This window comes from Lepidochelys kempii, chromosome 5 (genome assembly GCF_965140265.1).
Source record: "Lepidochelys kempii isolate rLepKem1 chromosome 5, rLepKem1.hap2, whole genome shotgun sequence".
Taxonomy (NCBI): Eukaryota; Metazoa; Chordata; order Testudines; family Cheloniidae; genus Lepidochelys; species Lepidochelys kempii.
The window spans coordinates 21,060,515-21,076,331 of record NC_133260.1 but is presented as its reverse complement, the minus strand read 5'-3'; the positions used below and the strand labels follow the sequence as shown (position 1 = coordinate 21,076,331).

Below are 15,817 nucleotides of genomic sequence, written 5' to 3'. Positions count from 1 at the left end.
ACTGCCTGTCCCTCGCCTGAGAGGGAGGGGGGAGAAGCGGAGAGGTGGCGTGCTCGGGAGGAGGCGGAGCAGAGGGGAGCTAGGGCGCGGGGTTGCTGGGGGGGAGCCGCAGGAAGCAACTGGGGTGTGGGGGGAAATGCGGCATGCCCGGGGGAGGAGGTGGGGCTGGGGATTTGGGGAAGGTGCGGAGTTGGGGCAGAGCCAGGGGCAGGGGGGCATGAAAAAAAAGCGGGGGCCGCCAAAATTTTTTTTGCTTGGGGTAGCAAAAATCCTAGAGCCGGCCCTGATTTTTACAATCTACTTCAATACCAGGAGGTTTGTGAATAGTGAATCCTACACCAGAGCACTGGAAATGATTGCCAGAAGCTGGGACTGGGTGACGGGATGGATCACTTGATAAACTGCCCTGTTCTATTCATTCCCTCTGAAGCACCTGGCACTGGCCACTGCTGGAAGACAGGATACTGGACTAGGTGGACCATTGGTCTGACCCAGTATGGCCGTTCTTACTAAATTGATTCCTCTATTTATGTGCTTTTGTGATCTGCATTAAGCTGTTTGGTATGTTTAGCCAGGCATGCTCACATTTCTTAACCCAATCATTTGGCATACAAGAATTCTATTCCCATTGAGCTAACTGCTCTTAGGAAGTGAGCTGTGTTAGGATTCTTGTATTTTAAAGTGACATGGTTCACATCTAGCATGAGCAAGGTTGGTCATTTCCTTTTAACTTAGTTGAACATGCCTTCTTGATCCTGCACTATTGTCAAAAATGTAACATGCCATTCTACTCTGTCTCATGCTGGCCTGCAGAATAAATTTAAATTATCTCCATGTTTGGAGGGGAGGGATACTTTTACAGATTAATGCTGCTACTGTCAGGGGTAGGATCTTCGGCAACTAAAATACATATATTTCCAAAAAAACTGATTCACAGCTCATGGTAAGCATATAAAGTGTGCAATTATTATTTCTCCACAGCCTAACTTATCACAAACGGGGGAGAGATTTTCAGCATCTTGTAAACGTCGTGATTGTCATTTTGTCTGTTGTTCGGTCAGGGAGAGTGTGTTCCCGAGGAGGTTGGGCTGTAGCTGGTCAGAAAGGTATTTGAATAAAAGAGCCTTTGCAGATAAAGTGATCAGGTGCTTTCTCTTTCTGCTGTCAGCGCCTCACAGATACTATATTGGATTTCGGTATGTCCATCCTCTGACAGAAGAAGCAATTGAAGAGATGGAGAAAGATGGCGTTGAGAGGGCTATTGCATTTACACAGTATCCGCAGTACAGCTGTTCTACCACAGGTGAGTGTGTCTATGAAAGTGCAGTAAAAGAGGAAGATAAACAACATACAGACAAATGTATCCAAACAGCTGAGAGTCCAAGTACAGGAGGCTTATGAAAGTATGTGGGACCTTTTGGGATGGGACACCCAGCCTGCATTCCTCAAAACCAGCTTCCTCGCTGGCCTGCTTTAGGTTTCCCAATCATAAGTAGAAGCCTGTTCTCTAACAATAAGGAATTTTAAATTTATTGGCCTTGTTAGACCTCCATGCCTCACATCCCTATGAGGCCTTATACCAATTTTACACATAGGTAAACTGAAACATAGTACCATAAAAGGGCACTTTCCTGAAGTCACATAAGTGAGTTGCATAGCCGGAAATGGAACCCAGGAGTCCTGACTCGCAGTCACCTGCTCTAACCATTAGAGCTACTATCAGTGCAAACAAAATCAGTAACCTACATAACAGGAGTGTGTGCATGTTCTAGAAGTGTATTTCCCCACCCAGCCCTATGACCGGTGATGATGCTTTGTGTACAGTTCAGTTTAAAGCAGGGACCCATCCTCCCCATACAATATAACACGCTTTGGGGTTTTCAGTAACACATAGTGATGCTTAGAAGCTTCTGAAAATAACTTTGCTTTAGTTGAGGATTAACTTGGCAGGTGGAAAAGGCTTATTAGTTATATAGAGTTAATGAGGTAAGTATTTTTTTTCTACTCTTATGCTCTGTTGTGATTTGCAATATTGAAATGGCTGGTTGTAAAACTCTTTTTGTCTGGCAGCATCCACACTTCTGATGAATTTATAGCTAAAGTTCCTGCTAATCTACTTTTGTGCATTTCAGGAAGCAGCCTAAATGCCATTTATCGCTACTATAATAAAAAGGGAGAGAAGCCAAAGATGAAATGGAGTATTATTGACAGGTGGCCCACACATCCCCTTCTCATTCAGGTATGGAGTTTGTATGCAAACCATCGTGGCTCTCAGGAAAACTATCTTTCTGCTTGTCAATTGAGCAGATTTGACATGGAGTCATTGAGGGAACGTCTACACAGCAAGAGAAGACCCACAGCAGTGACTCTCAGGGGCCAGGTCAGCTGACTTGAGCTCCTGCCAGTAGGGCTAAAAATAGCTGTGGAGACATTCAGGCTGGGGCTGGAGTCCAGGCTCTGAAACCTGGCGAGGGAGTCTCAGGGTTCAGGCTCCAGCCCAAGCCTGAACATCTACACTGCTATTTTTAGTTTTGCAGCACAAGCCACGTGAGCCCAAGTTAGCTGACCCAGGCTCTGAGACTCGCTGCCTTGGGGTTATTTTTCCTTTGTGGACGTACCCCCCGAGACCACTTGCCTTAAAGGGAAACAAACTTGTTCCCTGATTTAGATGGTTTCAAAATTTTAAAGACCTCAGAACAAAAGGAATATTTCAATTTCATGTTGTATTTCATAATATAAAATATATCTCCTGTGTGCTAGGTCTGAAATTACTGGGGGCAGTGTTAGTTCAGGATTAATGTGTGGAAGTTTGCTTTGCTTCCATAGGCCTCCACGTAATCAGTGCTAGTAATGTCTCACTGAGATCCACAGCCTAAGGGGCTTGATTATCCTCCCATTGAAGTTCACGGTAGACTTCTCGTTGACTTCAGTGGGAGCAGAATCAGGACTCCCTTCAAAAAGAAGTGAGGGAGCGGGGGGAAAACGGTAACGTACTTGACTGAGGGAAGAGCTTTTTCTTTTTTAAAGAGGTGGAGTGCGTGTGCTGGGCTTTTAATAATAGCACTACTGTGGTTTTGTACGATTGTTCTAAAGTCCTTGTCTGGCATCAGGAGGTGGGTACTGCTGGCCACAGTAGCTGTGGCAGAAACACTTAACAGCATTCAGCTCCTTCCTTACCAGGGAAGATTTTAGTGGCTGCTTTTGTTGGAGAGAGATAGAGAGAGATGCCAGGGGAGCGTGAAAAGCAGAGTTGGGAGCTTTTCTTCCTCTTCTGCCTTTGCCTTTTTTGCACTTTCATGCTGGTCTCTTACTGACTAGAGTGCAAGTGACTGAGGGGAGACCAAGAGAACAGTAGTTCTTGGCACTTGTGCATGCCGTTCACTTCTTTCACTGAGACGTCTCAGCAGAGTTTAGGAATCTGCTGTGTGATCAAATCTACCAAATGCTGCTCTCCATTAGATGGATTGCACACACATACAGCTGCATTTTTTAAGCTAACCAACATACATTTCTCCATGCCCAAGGGAGCCTATAAGTGAAGGGATGACTCAGCCCCTGATTGTATCATTGCAACAGAAATTAAAGTTTAAATTTTGGTAATGTTTTTATCCTATCTGTGGTGGTGGTGTTGCAAAGTGTCTGGTAGGGAGCTGCAGACAGACATGACAAACTGTTTTTTTTCCTTTTGGCCGCACCGTGTGCAAGTTGTTAAGTCAGCTTCTTTTCCTTTCTGTAGCTTACCTGGACATGTGTATCTAGGGCTAGGTTCTGATCTCAGTCACTGCTGTGACTCTAAGGTCAGAATCATTCCCTAGTCTTCCATGTGGGGAAAGAAGGCTTTGGTTTTCAGGTCTTGGTTAACTGAAACCATCTGTCTCCCCATGTTCTGTCCTATCAGTTGAGCTCAGATAAGGAACTCATTCTATCAGCCCACAGATTTAAATGTCGGGTTGGGGGCAGAGCATTCTGAAAGAGGGGAACGTGATCTCCCCGTAGGTCCAACAAAGCCCAAGTTTGTTATCCTTAGGGCATGCATTTTACACAGCGGGCTTCTGTCAGAGAGAGCAGCTTGAGTGAGGGTGTGTGCGCAGACACTGATTCAATTTGCTGTAATATCTTATCTTGTGTCCTGTACCTGAAGTCCAGACAGCTGACCCAATTGAGCTGAGCCTACCAATGCACTTCAATGGGTTTTGATTTAGGCACTATAATTCATTATTTACTGAACTTTTTATCGTACAGACTATCGATCAAACTCCCACTGGCATGGTACTAAAAAAAGAACCTCTGCTGTCTCGTCAGACGTTCTTATGGTGAGCTAAAGCAAAGCAGATGGGTGCCCAGCCAATTGGTGTGCATTATTTTCAGCAGATGGGTGCATCTCCTGTTACCGATCTTTACTCTTTTGCCTCTCTCTTACAGTGCTTTGCAGACCACATACAGAAAGAACTGGATCTGTTTCCACCTGAGAAAAGGAAAGATGTTGTCATTCTTTTCTCGGCTCACTCACTCCCAATGTCTGTAAGTAACATGAAGTCACTTCTGAAGTTGTTAAAACTCCGTCACACGGGGGAGTCACATTATTGGTCTGTTGGGTTGCATCTCCAGCAGAGCAGAGTTTTGAGTAGCCTGCAGCTTGTAGGCCATCAGGATTAGACCCAGACGAGGAGCAAAACCTACTTTTTTGGTCATCGCTTCAACGGGAGGATAATGGGGGGGGGGGGCGGAAACTAATAGTTTTCTCACCTTTCAAAAATAAATCTCTCTCCCTGAAACAATTAGAGTAGAATCTTCACACGTTTGGAATAGACCATCTAGAGTGGGAGATTTTAACACAGTGGGCTGGCAGTAACTATCAACTTCAATACAGTGGCTTCTAATCATTTTGAAAAAAAAAATCAGTGGCATTGTAACACATAAGTTGAGGCTGCAGAATCTGTCTTCATTTGTGTGAAGAGGAACGATCAGGTGACGTGGCAAAGGACAATTTCATAATGAATTCTTCTGCAAAGCTGTCTTGTTCTATAAACACACATTGAAAATGCTTTTGGTACTAACAGTTCAGAGTGTACGAGTTTAGCCAAATTGTGTGTGTCATGTTTCACCTTTCAATAATGTCCATTGGGGTCTTTTTATTATTATTGTTGTTATTATAAGTAAAAAAAAAAAACAACAATAAAAAAACCTGATGGAATATGTCAGTCAACTGATGTAATTCAAAACTGTGTTCTCTGGTCTGGAAGTCATTCCAGTGCCAATCAGGGCTGAGATACAGGATACTGCTGTTTCAGAAGTATTGTATTAAAAGTAATCTTTGGTCCTTTCCTTTTGCTATTGCCTAGTGCTGGGAGACTCATATTCTTAGAATATGCTGCCATCTAGTGGTTAAGGGCAGGGGGAACAGTGGACATCAGCAGTATAGTTTATTTGCACGAAGATAGCACTTAGAGCCCCCAGCAGAGATCTCGGCCCCATTGTGCCAAGCACTGTACAAGCACCTGGTGGGGGACAGTTCCTCCCCTGAAGAGCTGAGAGTCTAAATAGATAAGACAGACAAAAGGTGGAAAGGGAAAGAGAGTCATGGAGAAGTTGGGTTATCTACCTAAGGCCACACATCAGGTGAGCAGCTGAACCAGGGGCAGAACTATGACTCCTGGCTTCCAGATATTAATGTGCATTTCTCTTGCTTTTGTTTTTCCCTTATGGGTCTGCAAAGTTCTGGCTTGCTCTTTTCAGAGCTGTAAGGACACACCTCTTGTTTTGGGCTTTAGTTTCTCCCCTTTTCTTGCATTGACTTCCTGGTTACCCATCCTTTGTTTTACTGATAAAGACAGGATGGCATTCACCTGAATGCCTGTCAACACTGCGACTTGAATCAGCCAGTAGGAGTCATGTTGAGTGGCATGGAACATTCCTCTTCTGCCCGTGTTCCATTCCCCAACGTGTTGCTGAGCTTTCCCCCAACGTGTTTGTACTACTGTTTCACTTGAAGAGAATATAAATAGTAAACATGAGCTTTCTCCAGTCTGAGGCAGGGGATAGGACTCAGTACTCCTCAGCTTTATTCTCAGTTCTGCTACTGGCTCACTCTGTGGCTTGGCCAAGTCACTTATGCTCTCTGTGCCTTTGTTTTCTCATCTATAAAATATTAAAGTATGTTTAAAATATCAAACCCACAGAGGTATTATGAGGCTTAAATATTTTTAAAATGCTTTGAGATCCTCTGTTGGAAGGTAACTACATGCATGCAATAAAGGAAGCCTGTGAAATGTCAGTTTGATGCTAAAGTAATTGAAAGGAAACCATTGGTGACTCTGGCTAGTGACTGAAGACACACGCATGAAATCTGTTGGGCAAGAGCAAATATTCTTTGCAATGGCTAAGATAGGCCTATTACATGTCAGACTGTGAGTTTATAACTCTCTTTAATTACTATTATTTTACTGGATAATTCAGAGTTACGTTCATTGTGGTATATGTAACTGTTAATGATTTCTGTTGTCTGCACAAACATCTGCCGTTGTGCGAGGCACAGATGCTGCAGCCAGTTGCAGGGGATACATGCACTGTTCTCACACATGGAGACTTTGCTTGCTTGCTTCCCTTCATTTAAAATGGAGTGATTGAGACTGAAAATTTTTAGATGCTCTTTGCACATGAGAAAACATAACATTCATGAAGAATGAAAGGCCAGTGTTTCTGTGCTGCAGGTAGTGAACCGTGGCGATCCGTACCCTCAAGAGGTGGGAGCTACCGTCCAAAGAGTCATGGAGAAGCTCAACTTTTCCAACCCCTATAGGCTCGTGTGGCAATCCAAGGTATGTGGCCAGAAGGAAGTTGTTAAAAGGCACCTGCAGCCCCTTAGTCATCAATGTTTAGGATGATCTCTTCTCTCCAACTTTATTACAGCCTATTCCTATCTCTCCTACTTTCTGGAAGTAGCTGTGTTCCAATGGAATGGTGTTCTTTGTGCCTGGGTGTTATCTTCTATATATATTGAACAACCACTTAAAGTTTTTGCCACTTTGCAGAAGTTCTTGATGCATCATTCCCAAGTAAACTTCTGATAGCCCAGAGATTCTCCAGTACTGCTAATATGCTCACCCAGTGGTGGGGATTTTTCTCTGACTAGCAGTTGGAAATGGGAAGCAAATGAACTATAATGAAGTCTGCTGAAATATTGCTTCGAGACCTTCCAAAAGATAACTTATATGATTACATCCGTTTTTAAGGACATAAGCCCAATCCAAATAGACTTCATTTTTTTTAAAGCAGGTAACACAGAATGGGTTGATATCTTTCTTTGCACACGACATTTGTAAACTCCAACTGAAATGAAGGAACTTTAAGAAATGTTAGCCTCATCAGAATTACATAGTGTCAGTAATTTACATTTCTCAAATGTGTTACAGTTATGGGGGCAGAGTTGTTTTGTTCTAAAGCTAAGCATCAAGAAAAGTATCGTGTTAGCTCAGCATCGGTACTTTTTGGATGTTAAAGGAACACCATCAGCTTATTTAGTCTTAAAAATAGAAAAATTCTTTAAAGTCAGGTAAATCCCGCTCAGTAGCATGGCGGGGGAGGGTTGGAATGAAAAACAAAGGACACTTTATTTGTAGTAATTTTTTAAAGTGCCCCTCTAAAAGCCAATCATCCACTCAAAATATGTTGTGTTTAACATAAAGCTAAGTAAATGCAGTCTCATAGGATTCTGCTTGTTATCAGGATGGATTATCTGGGGGTCTAAACAGAGAGGCAGTGTTTCTTCATCAAAAAGTAATAGATGGAGAGATGGACAAAGATACTGCTAAAAATAATAAGATAAACAGGCTAATTTGATTCTTCATTGAATAAATAGAATACATGGAGGTTAAGTAAAGGATGACAGAGGATAATTCTTGTAGAAATGAATTTATCAAGGCTTGAAGAAATATTTTTTTTTTTCCTCCCACTTTCTCCTAGGTTGGCCCAATGCCCTGGCTGGGTCCTCAGACAGATGAAACTATTGAAGGGCTCTGTCAAAGGGGACAGAAGAACATTTTGTTGGTTCCAATAGCATTTACCAGTGACCACATTGAAACTCTCTATGAGCTGGATATTGAATATGCTCAAGTTTTAGCAAATCAGGTAAACATCACTTCAGGTCTCATAATTGCTTGGGCAATTCTGCTCCCAAATTTCTTTCCCCCCTGTTTTTAGCTCCAATCTTATGGTTGAAAGTTGGTATGGGATTTGGGTCACATTCTGCTGTTACACTGGTGTAAATCTGGAGTTAATCTGAATTGGCTTCAGAGATGTTACTTTGAATTTTCATCAGTGTATCTGAGAGCTGATTTTGACCCATTTTATTTTAACTAAGATAGATGGTTTGTATGATCATCAGTAAATAAGGAGTTTGAGGAACCTGCTATCAAAGTAAAATTTTGTCTCCTTGTCATTTTAGCCATGCTGAAAAAATATTACTACATTTAATTCAGTCATTTTAGGGCAGCCTCTAAATGGTATAGAAAATGATGTTCTTCAAAAAAGATACTTGGGTATTATTTTTTTTCCGTAACAGCTCTTTATTTTTCTCTCCTCTCTTGTTTTTGATCCAGTGTGGAGTTGAAAACATCAGAAGAGCAGAGTCTCTTAATGGAAATCCATTGTTCTCCAAGGTATCCGTATTGTTACTATAGCTTTCGTAGAAAATACAGCATAGCAGTCCTCTGGAAAGCTCTAGCAGATTGTTGGTTTCCTCTCATATTATTAAAAAATTCTGAGTTTGACTATTAAAAAAGAATTCCCTATACTTTGTAGTTCATAGACCACAAGCTATTTTTCTTTGTCACTGTTATTTTGTAATTGATACTTATTTTGAACTTTGTTTTGACAAAGAAACACAATTTTTCTCTCATTGTTTTCAGTCACCTATTTATTGAGATTGCCAGAAAAGCAGAAATGTTCCTTTTTAGGGCAAATATTGTGGCAATGAATTTTTAAAATCAAGGGCCCCATTAAAATCAAGGGGAAGTAATATTAAAAAATTGGTGTCACAATACATCCCTTGGTCTGACCAATTGTTGATCTGGCTAACTTGTTAATTTGGTAATGTGTGCATGTTTTTTGCAAGTGATTCACTCACCTCTGTTTTTTAATACTCTGTCTTTCAGGCACTGGCAGACTTGGTCTGTTCACATATCCAGTCGAATGAAATCTGCTCCAAGCAGTTAACCCTCCGCTGTCCGCTTTGTGTAAATCCTGTTTGCAGGGAGGCAAAATCCTTCTTCACTAATCAACAGTTGTGATGTGCAGCATAGAAGAACACACTTGCTTTGTACAGGGAAATCGCTTAATGGTGCAACAATACAAACATCAGAAATTGCACAGATGCCAATTGCACAAGCTACACAAATAGTCAACTCTAGCTTTCTGGTGCACTCTTCTAACCCCAGTGGCTTCAGTGGGCTTGCAGTTTTGTAACTGAGGAGAATTTGAAGTTTTTCTTTTTTATTTGAGAGAGGTGGGTGGAAGAGAAGGAAGGAAGGGCTTGATGCAGTGAGGTGCTGAGAGGTCTCAATTCCCCTGGGTCTAATGAGCACTTCATAGCATCAGGCTGAAAAGTAAGCACTGAAAAACCTTTGATACAAACTGGCATCTAAAGCTCTTTGCAGGGAGTTCTTTATATGCACTAATGTCATGAATATATTCATTTCAGCCTTCCAGGTAGAGTGTACTATTTTTTTTTTATGATACTGGTGCAGTATTGCTAACACGATTACTGGTCATCTTTTACAGATATATTTTCAGATGTGTTTTGAATTCTGATTTTTAAAAATACATGTATATATTTTTTAAAACATAGAAGATTATTTTGGTTTTCCTGGGAGAAAAGAGATTCTGCAAAAGCCAAGACAGGCTTTGCCCCATTGGAACAGTGGCACTGTAGGTGATTTGTTTACATTTTCTTGAAACTTCCTCATTGTCTGAAGGAAAATCTGTCTGTGGAGAGCATGAAGTGAAAGAAATGACCCAGGACTGAGTTATATTTTTGGAGCACACTCCACTTAAATGGAGTTCTAGATATATTTCAAACCTCGTGACTGTGAACAGCAAACACTGTAGCTGGTTGTAAGGGTTGGCTTATCCTTCAAGCCAAATGCTTTTCTCTTCTCCAAAGGGCTTTCTCTGTTTGATTAAGCAAATTCAGAAAGTTGAACTGGCTCTTTTGAGGGTTTATAGATCTGCTCTGTGCTTTCCACTGCGTCAGGACTTTGTGGTTTTTGTGGGTTATCTGTGGAGCTACATGGGCACAATCGATCCAGTTTAATTCATGTTGTCAATTAAAACTCCAGTGATATATTAGGAGTCATTTACATTGTGGTGGGTGTGCCAGATGAGGGGTGCAGGATGCCTCTTATCCTAACAGCTGCTGTGGGTATAAAGTCCCTAACCCAGAAACAGAGTTCTGCCCTATTACATTCTGTGGGCTATTTTTAGGGCCTGGTCCTGAGCTCCTGACCCTTCTAAATCTCCATTGATTTCAGTGGGGCACTTGGATATACCAGGAATGCAGAGTCTAATCCTAACTCTTTAAATTATGGAGATTCTATAAAATAAAGCAGTGGCCATTCAGCACTGGCACCAGGCTTGGAGACCAACATTGTCTTTGAATGTCTCAGCTGCTGGCCACTACCCAACATTTCTCAGTTTTTGGCTTGAAATACATTCAGAATGGAATTATCACAGAGTCTGGATTAGCAGTCCCTTCGTATAGGGGCCATTCCCTCCAGGGCCAGAAGAATCCATTAAAAGTATTCTGTGGGAGAGCTCATTTATAGGCACTGGTCTAGCTGTCAGCTTCATGAATACAAATGTTTATCCTATGTAATTAGCACCGAATACTGGAGGCTTTTTGCAAATCATTATAACACGCAGACGTTGCTTAAATTGATGAACCAACTAATCATAAACTGTAGAAGGGCAGGGGCTGTGATTATTAGACAATTTTACTTGCTCAGGTAATTGTGAGATGCACATACTTTGTGCTCCTGATCCTCCAGAGATAGGGTTGTTTAAGGATAACACAGGCCCCTGTTGCCATAAGACCTTGTTTTGCTCCATTTTATGTTGAAAGAGTTGACGTTTAGGATGCTGGAGACCTAAATTAACATAACTGTTTATCAGCCAGTGGACTAGATTCCCTGGTACAGGGAGATGGAAATTACACTTCCTGTTTCAGCCAGACACACCCCCACACACCCCATGCCTAACACTCTCCCTAAGAGAAGAACAAGGTTTTTTCCACTGCCACCCCTATTTCAGCTTCCCAGAAGGTGTGTAAAGGGGAAGGCTACATTTAAACGCTTCCAGGGGCTTCATAGGAGGTTGCTGCAGGGATGCGGAATCAGTACATCGTATAGCGGGCCTGCACCCTCCACTTTTTTGAACAGGTTCTTACAGTCCCCCAGCTCTTCAGCAGAAAGGAGGTCCACTGCTGCGCCCTCTTTTCATGCTGGACTTGCTGCCGCTGCAGGGTTGTGCTGGGATTTATGCCCCCGGAAGCTGGGTGAATTGAGAGTACGCTCTGTCTAGCATTCTGAGTTTCAGCACTTGTGCTGCATCTTGCTCCATGATCCACACTGTCTGGTACGTGGCTTTGTATAGTCTCTCGACTGCAACAAACATCATATGACATTTTTCCTTCTTGATGTACATCCTCACACTGGCCTTTTTCCTGCTTAGTAGGGTCTGTGTTGGAGAGACTGAAAGAGTGATGGCCAGGCACTGTATAGCTAAATTTGTTTTTCTCCAGGAGCTCCAATTGCCTTTAAATTCCTTCAGTCCCAGTCAGAGTCTATTCTCTTGCTTAATGTGGGGCCAGGGGGAGCACTGATATGCTCATAACTCCTCTTAGCACTAATGGGAGTTAGTCACATATGTTTCCATCTTCTTCTTTTATCCCCTTCCCTGCATCCACCCATTGCATGGATCAGAGAATAGGCCACCAAGAGCCAACTACTTCCCTCAGATGGAATCAGTGAGAGTTATCCACCTGCATTGCAGGGCGAAATTGAGCCCTAACACGGGAAAGCCTCTGGCCATGATTTGAGGAATCAGAAAACCAGAGTAACAATTCTTGCAGCATACCTTGGAGTACATTTTTAACCTTACACCTCCCATTATACAGAAAATTGCTTGTCTCCAATCCCACATCTCTGCTTTGACTGTTATGGGGTAACAGAATATAGTATATTTACAAAATTTTCCTTGTGAATGCCTCTTAAAAGCCTTGAATATATAGGTCTTCTGATATGCATTGTTACCAGCACAATTAGGAATCTACCCAAAGTTGGAAATGGAAGGCTAACTTTATGTGAACGTAATATTATACAAATTGATTGGCTTTTTATTTTCATACTGAAGAATGTAGAGGGAATATTAGTTGGCATTAATTATGAGGCATTACATTTATCCCCAGTAATAGGAGATACTCTGTTTTTATGTATGCTAACCACAAGTGGGATAATTACCAAACCTGTTCAGGCTATTGTTGCTATTAGCCCATAGTGTGGAAATCATTTAATTTCTAGCTTTTAGCAGACTGATCCTGTCTCAGTGAGTTGGTGGTTTTTTCCTTTTTTTAGAGTACAGTATCTCATTCTCTTGCTATTTCACACATTGTTTTGTCTGACAGATTTCATCACAGCATCAAAATTATAATAAAATACGATTACAGTTAACTAGCACTATTACTGATTTTTTTTTTAAAGAAACTACATTTTTTTTCTTGCATTTTAAAATAATTGTGAAAGCAGAGACCGCAATGCTCATGTGAATTCCATTGCGGCCCAAGTCATTTGACTCCATAAGTACATACTTGGAAGTATATATGGGTACAATAACCAAGGGTTTTCTGAGAACTTCCTATTTGCGTGCCTTGTCATTTGTTTAGCATTCTATCACCATCTTTTATAACTGTTGTAGCTGGAAGTTAAAATCTTCTCTTACCTATTGGTACATTTGTATGCATTCAGCTGCAGCTGAGGCAAGTTTTAAGGGTTTGTGGCTACTAACTCCAGTCTTACCAGATTCTGAGCTTGTCTGCGCTGGATGAATTGGATGGGAGTTGAAGGGGTTCCTTAGCAGATCCTTGGACAATAATCTAGCTTCATGGTGGTTATAAATGGTACTCCATTTACAGAACCACAGTTCATTTTCAAGACATTGCTCAAAAGACCTATGGAGGAGAGGGCAGATGTAAATATTTGCAGGTGGGGTGCCCAGGTTTGGCTGTGTAACAGCTATTTCATTAATAAGAGCTCAGCAACTAAATCCCAACATGTTACTTTAAAAACCAGAGGGAGACGGGAAATAGAAGCAATGGTGTCCTGAGGAAAGAAACAGGAATTACAAACATTTGCAAAGAATATGTTTTGGAAGAATTGCTTGGAAACTAGGTTGTCATGGTAGTTTTGCTGTCTGTCTGGATGCTGAAATTGTTTTTTTTTTTCTTGTGGTTGAACACAATCTCCTTAATTACCTACTTAAAGAAGTGATAGCTTCCGAAAGTGGTGCCCTACTTCCACATTGGAGTGTCGGCTTTTTTCCTAATACATAAGGGGAGAAACCCTGGCTCCACTAAAGTCAATGAGCATTTTACTGTTGAGTTCAGTGGGGTCAGGATTTTTTCACCCAAGGTATTCAGAGGCTCCTTTTAACTTCCCCCTCTATCCCACCCAAAATGTTGGAACTTAGCATGCACTGAAAGATGTGAAAGATGGTTCCTTTTATTTCTTAATACCTTACATGTTCCAATGTTTGCTTTAACTGCAAGACGGGGATATTAGATTGAACAGGAACTTCCATTTAGTGTAAAATGAATTATTTGAATAATCTGATGTACCAATTGCCATTAAGATGGATATTGACATTAAATTTTTTTTGAAAGAAATACTTGAGATGTCTCTCTGAATACGTGAAGGAAGATTTTTTTCAGACCAATATCCAGCATTCTCTGTGCTAACTTCTTTTTCTTCACGTGATAAAAAGAGAGCCTACGTGCAGCAATGTTTAACTCATCTAATCTAGGTGCCCTTTGTTTTTTGGTGGAAATAATGGCGTTTTATTCCTGTGGGGTAGCCTGGTGTCGTACAGCGGCACATTCTGGGTACATCAAGGTTGGAGTTCACTAATCAGTTTAGATGAGCCCCCGCTCCCCCCCCCCCAATGGTAAGTAGTGGATTCTCTATACATGCAGGTGTCTCCACATATTTTGATAAATCAACAATCCTTATAGTCAAAGCTGTTAATTCTCTTAGGGTAGACATTTATCTCTTTGTATATCTTTCAGTAATCGATACAATTTAGGTCTGACTTTTTCAGAGGTGTGAGCTCCCAAACTTTCACTTATTTCCATTGGGTTATTGGCAGCTCTTGACAATTAGACCTTAGTATCTTAACTCATCACATAACATGGTGGCTAAAACAATCGAACAACAAGACTTTCAGGTAAGGAGAAACAAAGCCACAGAAGATCACTTGCAGCACTTTCTTCTTGTCATTCTCTATATGAGGGGTAAGGTCCAGTATACGTGTGGGCCAGTGTTCCCTCTAATTTCTTCAGTGCAAATTTTTGAAGCAGAGTTCAAATGTGTGCGCCATGAGGCGAATGCGCCCAAGTGAGTAAAATGCTTGTATATTTAAAGTTTTAATTTGCAATTTGTGTCAATTTATATGGGTTTTGAGATAGAGACATAAGTAAAAAAAGAAAAACAAAATTTTGTGTTTTAAATTTAAAATTTTCCTAAAAAAATCAATAAATGATTATCAGCCAAGAATAATATATGTTGTTAAAAATGCATTTTAATTTCCTTATTGGTCGAAATGTCAAAGACGGCTAAACTAACCTTACTGTTTTTCCCTGTGATCTTTTTCATTTGCCCATTCAATATAAACTCTGTCCAGATCTATCAGTCTTCCATCCAGCTGGTAACTCTTAATACACATCAGCATGTCCAAATGATCTACTTGTAAATGATTCCGTAGTTTGTTTTTTAGAGTGCTCATTAAGCGAAAGCCACGCTCTCAGTCTGCACGTGATGCTAGGAATGTTCCTCCAATATCCATCAACTTTGCAAGATCCTGAAACTGTTCGTTCTGATGAGCAAATGTCACCATATCTTGGAAACTTAAAACAGATTGGCTGTTGATTCTTTTGGCTACTGCAAACTTGAAGTCATTGTACTGACTGACTATAACAATCTCTTCAGCAAGAAAGTCTTTGTATTTCGAGACTAACCAATTTATTTGAGCATGAGCTTTCGTGAGCTAAGCTGTAGCTCACGAAAGCTCATGCTCAGATAAATTGGTTAGTCTCTAAGGTGCCACAAATACTCCTTTTCTTTTTGCAAAGACAGACTAACACGGCTGTTACTCTGAAACCTTTGTATTTTGAACATAGGGATTTGACCTGATGAATTCCAAAATTGAAGTCACGCTTAACTATTGCTGCCCAATCAAAAGCGGACCACTCCTGGACTTCATCCTCTGGAAACCTGTCTGCCAAATGTGCAAACAAGATGTTTATGAAAGTTATTATGGAACTGGTATCAATTTCATTATTTTCTTGAGAGCTCATGTCTAAGAGAGCCTTAACTTTGTCACTCCATAAGACTGAATCTCCAAGGTATTGTTTTCTGATCTTGTTCAGTTTACCTCGGGCAAGGTGAAATGCTTCTGAGAGGTGTAAGGCCCTGTTTCTGGAGCAGCGTGGATAGTGAAGCCAGCTCCGACAAAACATCATTCAAAAGATCTAATGTTATTCATTATTCCATGG

At 41.2% G+C, this 15,817-nt stretch overlaps 1 protein-coding gene across 6 annotated transcripts in view; it reads left to right on the top strand.

Moving 5' to 3' along the window:
- FECH (ferrochelatase) overlaps positions 1-14,822 on the top strand; it is a 30,010-nt gene extending 15,188 nt beyond the window's left edge. For 5 of the 6 annotated variants that reach the window (XM_073343614.1, XM_073343613.1, XM_073343612.1 and 2 more), the window contains 7 exons: positions 1,169-1,303; positions 2,133-2,239; positions 4,423-4,521; positions 6,711-6,818; positions 7,963-8,127; positions 8,598-8,657; positions 9,153-14,822. In XM_073343614.1, the coding sequence (XP_073199715.1) occupies positions 1,169-1,303; positions 2,133-2,239; positions 4,423-4,521; positions 6,711-6,818; positions 7,963-8,127; positions 8,598-8,657; positions 9,153-9,287 (809 nt within the window). In that variant the 3' untranslated portion in view covers positions 9,288-14,822. The remainder of the gene's footprint in view (positions 1-1,168; positions 1,304-2,132; positions 2,240-4,422; positions 4,522-6,710; positions 6,819-7,962; positions 8,128-8,597; positions 8,658-9,152) is intronic. The other variant, XM_073343616.1, reaches the window with a different exon arrangement.
- Positions 14,823-15,817: the final 995 nt, after the last annotated feature.